This window comes from Mandrillus leucophaeus, unplaced genomic scaffold, assembly GCF_000951045.1.
Source record: "Mandrillus leucophaeus isolate KB7577 unplaced genomic scaffold, Mleu.le_1.0 Scaffold230, whole genome shotgun sequence".
NCBI lineage: Eukaryota > Metazoa > Chordata > Mammalia > Primates > Cercopithecidae > Mandrillus > Mandrillus leucophaeus.
The window spans coordinates 1,126,101-1,140,353 of record NW_012102366.1 but is presented as its reverse complement, the minus strand read 5'-3'; the positions used below and the strand labels follow the sequence as shown (position 1 = coordinate 1,140,353).

Below are 14,253 nucleotides of genomic sequence, written 5' to 3'. Positions count from 1 at the left end.
GATAGGGGTGCGTAGCTGCAGGCCTGGAGGCGCCCGGGGGCGGGGGGTGGTCGCCGAACTCTGTGCGATCACTGGAGGAAGGGACTGGGGGTCATTTGAAGGATGAGGAAATGGACAGGGGGCGCCGCAGCCCCTTTTGAGACCCCAGGGGCAGCCCCCACGGGGCTGCGCTGACTCCCGAAGTGCCCGAGTTCAGATGCTGTGCGCACGCGCACGCGGGGCGACCGGCGCCCTCTCTGATCCTCCTGCCTCTCCCCTGTCTAGTGGGGACCCCATAGCACTTGCAAAGTGGAGAGACCTGACGGACCCCCACCCCCAAGTGCCCTACTCCCGCTGTTGTGATTCCTAAACCATCGTGCCCGGAACTCAGTGAAGCTCCAAGAACGTATTACATTGTATTAAAATGGTTTGTTTATCTTCACGTTGCATCAATGCCCTCGGGGCCAGGATCCTTGGTTGCCAGACTTCCCGGGGCCATTTGGAATGCCTCCTCCACCTCGGACTAGCAGTGGCCTTTTGCCTCAGTCTCCCCAGTTGACAAAGGGGGAGGTAATCTGCACCTCCAGGACCACTTTGTGAATTACTTAGGGAGCCGGCTTGAGGCCAGCACTCCCGGGCACTGCTACATCTCCATCCCCATAGCAAAGGCTACATTTTATTTACTATCATTTATATTTGCCTTGTGTTTTTCCCAGATCTAGGTGCAAACAGTTGGCACCTGAAAAGCGGTTGTTGATTTCATGAGAGTCAAGGGGTCCCTTACTCTCTCCTCCTCTCCCCCTTCATCCTCTCTGGTTTTCTGCCACCTACCCCACCCCGACTCCAGCTCCCGGAGAATTTGCCAAGGGTTTGGGGGAACATTCAACCTGTCGGTGAGTTTGGGCAGCTCAGGCAAACCATCGACCGTTGAGTGGACCCTGAGACCTGGACTTGCCATCCTCCTTCCGGTGACTCTAACCTTCCAGATCTAGGGGGGCCAGGGGAGCCCCCAATCCAGCCTGGGCACGTCCCCTCCCCTAGGCCACAGCCAAGGTCACAATCAACATTCATTGTTGTCGGTGGGTTGTGAGGACCGAGGCCAGACCCACCGGGGGATGAATGTCACTGTGGCTGGGCCAGACACGGCTTAAGGGGAATGGGGACTGGGGACAGGACCCCCCCACCCCCAAAGTCACTCAGCCTGTTTTTTGCCCTGACCCCAGCCACTCCTCTTTGGAGAGGAGAGCTGGTGTCTGGGATCTGGATGGACTCTGGCTGGATTTGGGACTAAATATTAGAGGGTTGGGGGTAAACAGGCTGGGGCAGGGCAGCTAAACTCCCCTCTTCTTATTATTATTTATTATTATTTTTTAAGACAGTCTCACTCTGTTGCCCAGGCTGGAGTGCAGTGGCCCAATCTTGGCTCACTGCAACCTCTGCCTCTAGGGTTTGAGTGATTCTCCGGCCTCTGCCTCCCAAGTAGCTGGGACTACAGCCATCTGCCACCACGGCAAGCTAATTTTTGTATTTTTAGTAGAGACGAGATTTCACCGTGTCGGCCAGGCTGGTCTCAAACTCCTGACCTCAAGTAATCCTCCCACCTCGGCCTCCCAAGGTGCTGGGATTACAGGCATGAGCCACTTTGCCTGGCCTAAAATCCCTTTCTGAAACGTGGGTGGTAAGTTCTGCTCCATGGGGTGCCCCATAGTTTTGTTTTTTTAAATTAGAGACAGGATCTCGCTCTTGTCACCCAGGCTGGAGTGCAATGGTGTGATCTTAGCTCACTGCAGCCTCTAATAACTGGGGTCAAGTGTTGATCCTTCCGCCTCAGCCTCCCCAGTAGCCGGGACCACTGGCACGCACCCCCACACCCAGCTTATTTCGAAAAAGTGTTTTTGTAGGAGCGGGGTCTCAAAACGTTGTCCAGGCTGGTCTCCAGCTCCTGGGTTCAAGCGATCCTCCCTCGGCCTCTCAAAAATGAGCCGCAGTGCCTGGCCAATAAAAGTTTCTTCAATGAATGGATGGGTGGATGAGGTGTGTAAGCGGCACAGCCTCTGTCCTCTGTGTCCAAGTCCTGAGTACCCCCTACCCTCCTGAGATCTCATCTGGGGGAGAACAGCTGAGATCTCATCTAGGGGAGGACATTGAAGAGCTGTAGGTACTAGGGGTCCCCTCCTAAGATCCTAACCTGCTATCCCCCACCTGCAGACACCAGAGGATTCTTTCTCAGCCCTCTGCAGCCCCAGCCAGGAAGGGGCTCCCTCCCCAGCCCAGCACCTAGCCTCAGGGGGCCCCGGTAACTAGAAAAAGGAGGCAGATCTGGTGCTTTTGGTTGTTTTGTTTTGAGACAGGAGCCTTACTCTGTCACCCAGGCTGGAGTGCAGTGGCTCATCTTGGCTCACTGCAACCTCTGCCTCCTGGGTTCAAGCAGTTCTCCTGCCTCAGCCTCCCGAGTAGCTGGGATCACAGGCGCCCGCCACCACGCCTGGCTAATTTTTTTTTTTTTTTTTGAATTTTTAGTAGAGACAGGGTTTCACCATGTGAGCCAGGCTGGCCTCGAACTCCTGACCTCATGTGATCCGCCCCGTCTTGGCCTCCCAAAGTTTTGAGATTACAGGCATGAGCCACCACACCCAGCCTGGTGCGCGTCTTTATAAATAACTGGATGGGCAGGTGGCTTCACACCTCAGTTTGCTCATCCATTAAATGGGGGTTCCACTAAGACAACCGACGTGAAAACTCTTGGAGGGAGACCAGAGCTTGGGGGGTGGGGCATGATCCTTCCCCCTACCCCCGGAACCAGCCCATGAGCCTGGGACCACCACACTCCTTTCAGAGACAGCTGGAGCATCAGCAACCTACCCCCGGACACACACACAAAGAGCCCAGGGGCACCTGGCCACTCCTCCGCCCAGGGGAAGGAAGAAAAAGTGATAAAGAAGTTACTAAGTTAACTTCTTTAAGTTACTGGTAACTGTTAGTCTTTGAGGGTGGGGTTTCCAACCCATTCTGCCCATCCTCCAGTGGGGCTGGAGGGCTAAGGACTCCAAAAGGAGGGGAGTCAGGGTAGCCCCCCAATTTCCTGGAGGTGTGTACATGGGGGTGTGGTGCACATCACTGGGTGTCCCCCCCACACACCCTGTGTCCTGCAGTCCCCCAGCACCGCCAGAGGCCATGCAGCCTCTTGGGAGGTGCCTTAGTGGGGCACCCAGCCCCCCTGTGACAACAAGGAACCTCCCACAGCCTGCTCCTCCCCCTTCACACCCCCTTGGAGGTAAAAGGAGGGTCGGCCAGCCCAGACTCCCAGGCTCCAGCGAGAGGAAGGAAGGGGCAGCAGAGAAGGTTCAGAAAGAGGGAGCTTGCACCAGGCAGGGTTGCTTACTTGTCTCTGTGACTTCCTCCACCTGGCACATGCTGCCCAGCTATGGGGACCTTTGACCTGTGGACAGATTACCTGGGTTTGGCACGCCTGGTTAGGACTCTCAGTGGGAAAGAGGGGCCTGAGACCAGGCTGAGCCCCCAGCCAGAGCCAGAGCCAGAGCCAGTGCTGGAACCAGTGTCAGCGCCGGAGTCAGTGTCAGTGCCGGAGTCGGTCCCAGTGCCAGGATCCAAGGATCAGAAGCGCAGCCTGGAGTCCTCGCCAGCTCCCGAACGCCTGTGCTCTTTCTGCAAACACAACGGCGAGTCCCGGGCCATCTACCAGTCCCACGTGCTGAAGGACGAGGCCGGCAGGGTGCTGTGTCCCATCCTGCGGGACTACGTGTGCCCCCAGTGCGGTGCCACGCGTGAGCGTGCCCACACCCGACGCTTCTGCCCGCTTACTGGCCAGGGCTACACCTCCGTCTACAGCCACACCACTCGAAACTCGGCAGGCAAGAAGCTGGTCCGTCCTGACAAGGCGAAGACGCAGGACACAGGCCACCGCCGAGGAGGAGGAGGAGGAGGAGGAGCAGGTGCCTGCACAGGTGGCTGGGGGGACCTGTCCCAGGGTAATGGCTGAGCCCCTCTGTGAAGTAACATTTGCCCCAGTACCCACCTCCAAGGGTTAGGGGAAGACCTTAGAGAGAGCTTAGAACAGCAGTTTATTTTATTTACTTATTTGTTTATCTTGAGACAGTCTCTTTCTGTTGAACAGGCTGGAGTGCAGTGGCGCCATCTTAGCTCACTGCAATCTCCATCTCCTGGATTCAAGTGATTCTCCTGCCTCAACCTCCTGAGTAGCTGGGATTATAGGCGGATGCCACTATGCCTGACTAATTGCCACCATGCCCAGCTAAATTTTGTATTTTTAGTAGAGATGGGGTTTCACCATGTTGGCCAGGCTGGTCTCGAACTCCTGACCTGAAGATCCGCCCGCCTCGGCCTCCCAAACTGCTGAGATTACAGGCGTGAGCACCACGCCGAGCCAGTTTATTTGATTTATGTCTTTATGTTGAGACAGTGTCTCTCTCTGTCACCCAGGCTGGACTGCAGTAGCACGATCTTGGCTCACTGCAACCTTGCCTCCTGGGTTCAAGCGATTCTCCTGCCTCAGTCTCCCAAGTAGCTGGAATTACAGGCCTGCACCACTACACTTGGCTTCCCCCCCTGCCCCCCAACCGATAGAAACAGGGTCTTACTATGTTTCCCAGGCCGGTGTCGAACACGGCTTAGGTGATCCTCCTGCCTAGGCCTCCCAAAATGCTAGGATTACAGGCCTGAGCCACCATGCCTGGCCCCAGTGAGGTTTTATTTATTTATTTATTTATTTATTTATTTATTTAATATTGTTTTTCCGAGATGGAGTCTTGCTCTGTCACCCAGGGTAGAGAGTGCAGTGGCGTGATCTTGGCTCACTGCAACCTCTGCCTCCCGGGTTCAAGCAATTCTTTTGCCTCAGCCTCCTGAGTAGCTGGAATTAGAGGTGCCCACCACTGTGCCCGGCTAATTTTTGTATTTTTAGTACAGAACGGGCTTTCACCATCTTGGCCAGACTGAGTCTCAAACTCCTGACCTGGAGATTCACCTGCCTCGGCCTCCCAAAGTGCTGCGATTACAGGCATGAGCCACTGTGCCTGGCCCCCAGTGAGGTTTTAAAAGAGAAATTCGTTCTAGCAACTTAAATTGTCTTTAAGGAAGTCAGCTAACAGAGGAGGGGCCAGTCTGACTAGGTGTGTTTGGGCACTGCCTCCCCCATCAGACTGTGAGCTCCTGGAGGATAGTGACTGGGAGAGGACCACCCCTCCCATCTACTCTCAGACAGCTTTGCAGTGAACATTTGTTAAAGTCATGAAAGGGTCAGATGTGGTGGCTCATACCTATAATCCCAATACTTTGGGAAGCCAAGGCAGGAGGATCGCTCGAGCCCAAGAGTTTGAGACCAGCCTGAGGCAACATGGTGAAACCCCGAGTCTATAAAAAATTAGCCGGACATGGTAGTATGTTTCTGTAGTCCCAGCTACTTGGGAGGCTGACCAGGGAGGATCGCTTGGGTCCAGGGGGCAGAGGCTGCAGTGAGCTGAGATGGTGCCACTGCACTGCAGCCTGGGCAACACAGCAACACCCTGTCTTTAAAAAAAAGAAAAAAGAAAGCGCTGAGGGCGGTGACTCACGCCTGTAAACCCAGTACTTGGGGAGGCTGAAGCAGGTGGATCACCTGAGGTCAGCAATTCAAGACCAGCCTGGCCAACACGGTGAAACCCCGTCTCTACTAAAAATACAAAAAATTAATGGCGTGGTGGCATGCGCCTGTAATCCCTGCTACTCGGGGGGCTGAGACAGGAGAATCGCTAGAACCCGGAAGGTGGAAGTCGCAGTGAGCTGAGATCACATTACTGCACTCCAGTCTGGGCGACACAGTGAGACTCCCTCTCAAAAAAGAAAAAAAGCGTGAAAGACTGCCTCCAGGAGACGATAGTATTCCCTGTGAGGTTTGATGCTGTCCCACTGGGAGACGCTGGAGGCTAAAAGGACATAGGGAAGATGGTGTCCTGCCGCCAGCCTTTATGATTAACAACTTCTGGGAGTAACAGATCCGGGGACCCCCCCCCCCCGCCAGAGCTCGGCGGCCACGAGAGGGCACCACGGTCGCAGAATCGGAACTCCGGCGCTTTGTCTCGGGCTCTGGGTCCCAGCGGGGCCGCCCGGCGGAGCCAGAGACGTCACGGGGTCGCTGTCTCCGGAGCAGCCACTGGGTGGCGCCAGAGGCCCAGCAGCCCCGGAGGCCGAGTCCGTGGGCAACTTGGGGAGCATTGAGTCATCTTGGCCTGTGATTAAGCATTTCTCTCCCTCCCCACTCCGCTAGGTTTCAGAGGTGCCGGGAAGTCTGAGCCTTCGCCCTCCTGCTCTCCCTCCATGCCCACCTAAGAGGCCGCCTACACCTGGGCAAGAGCACCCGGGCTCAGCTGGATTTCCAGGAAGACCCACCCTATAAGGACCACTCCCACTCCCAGACCCTCCCCCCAGCCCGAGAGTGAGCCCTGGGGATGGCCTGGGGTTGGCGAGGCAACAGCTGAAATCGCCCGTCCTTGGGGACCCTGCCCTTTGTGCCATCTGCCATCTCTCCATAGCTGGGCATCCAGTCAGCACTCAATAAATGCTTATGAATGGATCAACAACAGACAAGGCCTGGTCTTGGGGCAAGGTGTAGTGTGAACATTGCTGGGAGTCCTGTACCTAGATCTCCCTTTCCTCTTCTTTGAGTTTCAGCACCGTGGGGCGCTGGGGTGAGCTGCTTTGTGCAGAGAAACAGGAGTGGGTCCTTGGGGTAGCTGAGGGGGTTCCGGCACCTTGAAGCCAGATCGACATCATGAGACCCTTTCTGTGGACATTTGGTCTTTCAGTCACCCCCTGCACTAACATGCAAGATGGGTGGACTCCTCCCATCCCACCCCCAGCTCCGTACTGGAGATGGGGGCTTCATTTGAGGAATAAATTGACGGACAACTAGATGGAGCCCCCCGCATCCTCCTCACTAAGGAAGGTGAATGGTTATGTCACCATGGATGCCCCAGTGACAAGCCAGGCAGTTTAGAGCAAGGGAGGGACAATTAGGGGGCAGGGAATGGGACCATGTCCTGGGGGATTGGGCAGGGGTGGTGGCCTAGGTGGGCTTGGGCAGGAGCAGAAAAATGGGGCCGTTCTGGCAGGGCGGGGGGAATGCATGTGGGGGAATCCCCACACCCCTGCCTGCCTCCTCCACCTCCAGATCTTGTCCTGTTGAGGTGACGGGGCAGTGCTCAGGAAGCCAGTGCACCCACTGTGCAGTCCACATTCCTACCCCCGGTCCACAAACCAGCCCTGAGGCCTGTGGTCTGGTGGTGAGGAATGGAGCGTTGTTGTCCCCTCTGCCCTTGGCTTTCCAATTTAAACTGGAACCAGAGGCCCTGGGGATAGGGGTGGGTCCTTGCAGACAGCTGGGTCGTGGAGGGGGAAGTGGGGAGGAGGAGAAAGAAAACAGAAGGATACTAGCAGCTCCCAGGGTCTGGGAATGGAGTTAGGGTTTCCTAGGGCAGAGCCGCTGGGGCTGGAGACCCGGGGAACTGGGCTTACACCAGGGCATGTCCTGGCGGACAGGGGGCTCACCTGGGTGTGAACCTGCCCTGCTCTTTCCTGCCCTCCTGCATCAGGTCTCCGGGGTATAAGATTGCAGGGTGGGAGGAGGACCCCGCCTGAGCCGTGGGAGCTGGGGTGCAGGAGTCAGAGTGCTTCATGACGTCGAAGGTCCAGTCAGCCTTTCAGTGACAGATTTCATAGAGGCATTGTTTTCTGTAAATGGGATGACAGCAGCCCCTGTGGCTGCTAACAGGACTGTCATCTGGCTGTTGAGAGGCTTGCGTGGGATGGAAGTGCCACGACTTCAGCCATGTTTGCATCCATAACAACCTCCTGGGATAGCCTCCTTCCTGGCTGGGGCCCGCAGGCAGCTTTCCTGGAGGATGGGCCAGGCCACCTGAGCACTGGACTCACCCTGCAGCTGGGTGATCTCCCAGGGCGTCTCTTAGGCTTCTACGAACCGTGTGTGTGCTCAAGAGCCTGCACACACAAGCGGGCACACAGTCACCCACCCCTGGAGATTTGCACCCCTCTTGCTTTCCCAGGGAAGCTGAGGTGTAAACTCGTAGAGGGTGAGGAGGAGGAAGTGGGTAGAGAGGTTTGTGGGCGGAAGGTGAAGGAACTGATGCCTCAGCCCCAAACAGCAGGTCACGGGGCCTCTACAGAATCATTTACTACGGGTCTTCCCAGAATAAATAAAATGGAAATAGGGAGAAAGAAAACAAAGGGAGCTCTCTTCTCCTCCAGGAAAGAAACAAATTCTGAACCTTCCATACTTGGCTCAGGAGCCTAACATTTGCAAATCCGGACAGGATGGGCCCTGCTTGGAAGTGGCCGGCTTCCTGGAGCCCAGGCCCGCCTGAAGCCACTGGGGCTGCAGGAGACACAGTTTCCCTCTCTGAAGCCAAGGGAGGCTACTGACCTTGATCCTGGCCAGGTGAGGCCAGGACCTCGGGGCCTCCTTTGTGTTGTCCATGGAAGACCAACTTCCGGGCAACTGAAGGGAGGTTTGTAGGGTCCACTAGGACCCCCTGGAGCATCTTGGAGGAGGTCCGCAGGCATGGGGGCTGGGTGGCAAAGGAAACACAGACCTCAAAGTGGCCTACAGTTCCCTCCAGGGTGGGTCCCCTCGAGGGACATTCCCAGGCCCCTTGGAAGGGTAAGGCAGGGGGGCTTTGCCTCCCGGCTTTGTCTTCCGGTAGTTGAGGCGCTTGAAGGCTTCCAGGTCCCGGTGGGTGCCCATGATCAGCCGGCTGCAGGGGAAACACAGGCACACGTGTGGGGCTTAGTGGTCACCAGGTGACAGAGGGGGCCGCGCCTCACAGCCACACGGTCACCAATGACTCAGATGCACACACACGGCTCACACACATGTGCACATAACCAGAAAGGGCCTGTTGCAGCACAGGCTGGGCCTGTTCCAGCCTTTCTTCAGAGCCTGTGTTCTGCAAAGGACTAGGGAAGGGGGCACGGTGAGGGCCCAGCAGCAGTGGGGTGCCTGACCCTTGCTGCCCACCCAGGGGCTTTACACTTCAGTCCCTCCCTGCTCCTCTGAGTCCCCACCGGCCTCCCGCAGGCCCCATGCCTTGTGAGTCCGAGCCCAGCCCGTACTTCAGGTTAGAGAGCTCAACGATGAGGCCACGCACGATGTTGGTGGCATCCTCCATCCTGGAGGCCTCAGAGGCCTGGATCCCCACGAAGGTCCTGGCCGGCAGGGAAGGAAATTGAGAGTGGCCTGACCTCACCGGACTACCAGAAACTCTCCAGTGGGAGGGGCTTCCGCCGGGCTTCGCGCCATCTTTTCCGAGTGTCCAGCCTGTCCTCCTCTGTTCACGACAGAACCCTGATGGCCAACCCAGCTGGCTCCACTGCCCAGCAGGCCCAGAACCCAACCACTTCTCCCCTACCCTCCCCCTGCCCTCTCAGGACGCTGCTGCCACTGCCTCCCCAGCTCCTGCCCCTGCGGTTTGCCCCCCACAGGTACCGGGGGCTGTGAACTTGGAAACCTGGCTCAGAGGCAAGCCCTCTCCTCCTGCAGCTGTGCACCACCTGCTTTCCCTGTGCCTTCCCCTCGTCTCCCACTTCTCCCCTCCCGCTTGCTCTAGCCACACTAGACTCCTGGCCATTCCTGGAGCACCTCTCAGGATTCTGGAACATTCTTTCCCAAATGTCTCCTCCTGATGATGGGTGGTGGCTTCCCTGATCACCCCTTACATTTTAACTCCTTCTCCGCTGCCTTTTTTTCCCCAACACTCTGCCATCTGATGATCTAATCTGCTGTCTCTCGTGTCCCCACACCGCGAATCCCCCACTAGCAGTCAACTCTGTGTTTTGTCCCACACTGTCTCCCCAGCACCCAGGGCAGTGCTAGAAATGCCAGCCCTGCCGGGCGCGGTGACTCACGCCTGTAATCCTAGCACTTTGGGAGGCCGAGGTGGGCGGATCACAAGGTCAGGAGATGGAGACCATCCTGGCTAACACGGTGAAACCCTGTCTGTACTAAAAATACAAAAAATTAGCTGAGCATGGTGGCGGGTGCCTGTAGTCCCAGCTACTCGGGAGGCTGAGGCAGGAGAATGGTGTGAACCCAGGAGGCGGAGCTTGCAGTGAGCCGAGAGCCGAGATCCGGCCACTGCACTCCAGCCTGGGTGACAGAGTGAGACTCTGTCTCAAAAAAAAAGAAAAAAAAAAAAAAGAAGAAAAGCCAGCCCAGATGGCATTCATATCTATGTAAGATTTGGGAGGTCAAGGCGGGAGGATGGCTTGAACCCAGGAGTTCAAGACCAGCCTTGGCAACGTAGTGAGACCCCGTCTCTACAAATAATACAAAATTAGCCAGGCATGGTGGTGCATGCCTGTAGTCCCAGCTACTCAGGAGGATGAAGTGGGAGGGTCACTTGAGCCCGGGAGATGGAGGCTACAGTAAGCTATGATCCTGCACACCAGCCTAGGCAACAGAGCAAGACTCTTATCTAAAAAATATCCTGCCAGGCACGGTGGCTTATGCCTGTAATCCCACCACTTTGCGAGGCTGAGGCGGGTGGATCACTTGAGTCCAGGAGTTCGAGACCAGTCTGGGCAACATGGCAAAATCCCGTCTCTAAAAAAAATATACAAAATTAGCTGGGTGTGGTGGTGGGTAACCATAGTTCCAGCTACTTAGGGGGCTGAAGTGGGAGAATCACGTAAGCCCAGGAGATCGAGGCTGCAGTGAGCTGAGGTTGCACCACTGCACTCCAGCCTGGGTGATGGGAGTGAGACCATGTCTCAAAAAAAAAAAAAAAAATCACGGAAGATCCAAGGAGCCACAGAACCCCACCCCCCCCGCCGCCCACAGAACAGGTGCCACTCTCGGACATGGGCAGTACAGGGGGCCAGGCAGGTAAGTGGGGGCCACTCGCCCTAAACCCGTCCATGCCCCAGGCTTGGCAGCACCTCCAGGGCTGTCACTATGGAAACTGCTGTCCTGCTGCTCCTGCCTTGGTCACCCTGAGGTGACTGGCAGCCCCTGGGCCTTAGCTTCTTGTGTGTGTCATTTAGCTTCAAGCCAGACCCCAGGCCCTCTGGGAGCTTCTAGACATCCAAGGCAGCGGGGAGGGGAGCTGCATTGGCCCTGGGACGTCAGAGATTCAGATGTGAACCCTCCTGGCTCTTCACTCAAACCACAGCAGGCCACTCTGATGAACTACCTCTGGTCCGCGTGCAGGTTGTGTGTGTGGATAGGGGAGGTGGCCAGTGGCACGGCAGGTACAAGTCACAGGGAGTGAGGGCAGGAGGCGGGGACAGAGCTGCCCTCTGCTAGGGGAGGAGAAGGAGGAGGAGGGTGTGGGGGCCATACACAGCCAGGAGCTGAGTCCCAAACCCTCCTCCACACCCACCAGACAGAAACAGAAACTTGGCCATAAATAATTGATAAGCTGCCGCCTCTGCAGAGAGGCAGGTTCAAGTGCCAGGTAACAGAGAGGGCAGCCGCCCAGCCCTGGCTTCGAGGAGGGCTGCGGGAGGGCACGGGAGGAGGGGACAGACTACGGGGACCACGGGCATGGTGCGGGGGAGAGGGTGCCCTCCCCACACACAGCAGCCTGGAGGACGGCTAACTGGTGGCCTGCGTGAGGGAGGAGGTGGTTCGCCTAGGGCAAGAGCCAAGTAGGGAGGGGAGAGGGTGAGGGCAGGTTAGACTCACTTGAGTGCCCGCCTGGTGCCAGAGCTAGGAACAGCTCCAAGATGGTCTCAGCCAACAGTTCCGAGCCCTGTCTGGGTCCCTTCCCCTTCCCAGGGACTCAGGAGGAAGCTTTGGCCCCTCTTCCCAGAGAGAAACAGCCCACAGAGCCGGGGGCACTGTCTCAGGGCTCCTAGGGAGACACTGGGTTGGGTGCCGATCACTGGTCACTGTCGCCCATTCTCTGCTTTCGGGGAGCAAGGGAATGTGTACAGTTTGAAAGACAGGGCTCAGCTCCCCTGATGGACTGCGGAAGTCGAGGCCCAGGGAGGGAGAACTGGGGTCCCCTCCGTCTGTCACCCTCCTTGGTAAAATTGGTGAGGGTCCTGGAGCCACTTCTCACCCACCCCACACCTACCTCGGCTGGGCCTTGGCCACTGCAACAGGGTCTCCATTGGCATGTGGGCTGGGGCCCGGCCAGCAAGGGCCCGGCTTGTTCCCGGAAGGAAAGAACTGGAAAGAGAACACAAGGTGTGAGTGCCCGGGGCCCAAGTCGAGCAAGCTCTGCACAGGAGACCCAGAAGTCACGCTGATGCCTTTGGCTTTACTGTGGCCACAGTAGGTCACACTGGGGCCGGCTAGGACTCCTGCAGAGGCAGAGCAGTAACGGTGAGGAACTCCACGATGGGTAGACCCAGGGTTACCAGCCTGGGCTGCACCCATCCTTTCCCCTTGGAAAGAGAAAGGCCACAGCCAACCCTGGCGTCTGCTCCTAGGCCTGGGCCTCCCACAGGCTGATCTGGGCAGTGGGGGTGCCCCTGTGCCATGATCTTTGGCCCTGACACCGCTGCAGTCTCCTGCATGCCCCTCACTATCTTTACGGGTACAGAGAAAACACCAAGGGGTAGCAACTGCAGTGAAGTGGAGTCATCTACCTTGGCTGAATGAGCCACACACATCCTGTTAGGAAAGGAGTTTGCAAATTTAACACGAGGGGAAAACGCCCAGTGAATATAGGGGAAAGCCTGGTAACTCCAAGGCGCTTAAGCTTCTAAGCATCAATGGTGGTTTAATTTCCATGGAAAATGTCAAGCTCCATTATAAAGTGGTGACTTACAATGTCCCTCAGAAAAGAGGCAATGAGCCAGGCTGGGCACACCCGTAATCCCAGCACTTTGGGAAGATGAGGTGGGAGGATCGTTTGAGGCCAAGTGTTCCAGACCAGCCTGGGCAACACGGCAAGACCCTGTCTCTACAAACAAACAAACAAACAAAAAAAACCCCAAAATTAGCCAGGCATGGTGGCACACACCTGTGGTCCAGCTACTCGGGAGGATGAGGCAGGAGGATCAACTGCTTGAGCCTGGGAGGTTGAGGCTGCAGTGAGCTGTGATTGTGCCACTGCACTCCAGTCTGGGCAACAGAGCAAGGCCCTGTCTCTAAAATTTAAATTAAACGACTCCATATGCGGATTGCAGAAGCACTATCGGTCCAAGAGTGAGCACAGAGGAGCTATGAGAAAGTAACACCAAACGCTCCCATGACGAGACCTTGGTTTGAGGTTTGAAAGCTCTGTCTCTGCTGTGTCACCTCTGAGTCTCCTCCTCTAGCACAGTGCGTGACCATGGTGAGGTCAGGACGAGGTGCTGAGACGGCCCTCTCGATCCATCTTTGCTACTACCTGTGCCCCTGCCCATGCCGGGAGACATGGGCCTTGGCCTTCCTGCCAGGAGCCACCCGGAACCTTCCCACGGGAATGTGTTCCTTGCCTGGGTCGCCTTGACTTGCTAGGGAACGCCTCGTGTCAAAACCAAACACGCCCAGGCCTTGGCAGTGCTGTCAGGGCGGTGCCTCCTCCCCTGGCGGGGGAAAGGCTGCCGGTGCTGGTCAGGTCTGACCAGCCAGCTGTCCGTCTGGGTCCCCTGGAGTCTGGATTTCAGGGTCTTTTTCCAAGCTCGCAGTTTGGCAGCTTTTTTCAAGCTTGCAGTTTAGGAGGGTTAGGGGCTTCACCTGCTGGATGCCACTTAGGTGCACCTGGCCCCAAACACCTTAACCATTTCCCAGCCTTCTCTCCAAGCCACCACCCACGAGAACACAGACTGGAGGCAATGGAGGCGGCTCTTAAGTGAGGGATTTGCATTTTGCAAGGAATGAGGCTCTCATAAAATTTCAGCTGCGCCCAGCAACAGAACTCCTGCCTTTCCCACACACTCGTGTTCAGCCTCTACCACTGAACTGCACTGTGACTCACCAATTTCTTTTTTTTTTTTTTTTTGAGACAGGGTCTCTGGCACCCACGCTGGAGTGCAGTAGCGTAATCTCGGCTCACTGCAACCTCAACCTCCCGGGCTCAAGTGATTCTCCTGCCTCAGCCTCCCAAGTAGCTGGGATTGCAGCCATGCATCCCTATGCCTGGCTAATTTTCTTTTCTTTTTTTTCTTTTTGAGACGGAGTCTCGCTCTGTCGCCCAGGCTGGAGTGCGGTGGCCGGATCTCAGCTCACTGCAAGCTCCGCCTCCCGAGTTTACGCCATTCTCCTGCCTCAGCCTCCCGAGTAGCTGGGACTACAGGCGCCCGCCACCA

General features: G+C 56.8%; 2 protein-coding genes across 2 annotated transcripts in view; one reads left to right on the top strand and one right to left on the bottom strand.

Moving 5' to 3' along the window:
• The first annotated feature begins 3,291 nt into the window (after positions 1-3,291).
• NANOS3 (nanos homolog 3 (Drosophila)) lies at positions 3,292-6,577 on the top strand. The gene is made up of 2 exons (XM_011981800.1): positions 3,292-3,932; positions 6,263-6,577. Exons 1-2 carry the CDS (start codon positions 3,404-3,406, stop codon positions 6,322-6,324), a joined length of 591 nt encoding a protein of 196 aa, XP_011837190.1. The 5' UTR covers positions 3,292-3,403; the 3' UTR covers positions 6,325-6,577.
• Positions 6,578-8,160: 1,583 nt separating this feature from the next.
• Positions 8,161-14,253, bottom strand: part of LOC105541000 (chromosome unknown open reading frame, human C19orf57) — a 20,171-nt gene continuing 14,078 nt past the window's right edge. The window contains exons 6-7 of the mRNA XM_011981799.1: positions 12,090-12,184; positions 8,161-8,765 (exon numbers count right to left, since the gene is read on the bottom strand). Coding sequence (XP_011837189.1) covers positions 8,615-8,765; positions 12,090-12,184 — 246 coding nt within the window. The 3' untranslated portion in view covers positions 8,161-8,614. The remainder of the gene's footprint in view (positions 8,766-12,089; positions 12,185-14,253) is intronic.

What these genes read in the sequence shown, in the direction of transcription:
- NANOS3 (XM_011981800.1), top strand. Translation starts at nt 3,404, where the DNA reads ATGGGGACCTTTGACCTGTGGACAGATTACCTGGGTTTGGCACGCCTG. An exon ending in AGGAGGAGGAGGAGGAGCAG is followed by an intron (nt 3,933 to 6,262) that starts GTGCCTGCACAG and finishes CCACTCCGCTAG; the next exon opens with GTTTCAGAGGTGCCGGGAAG.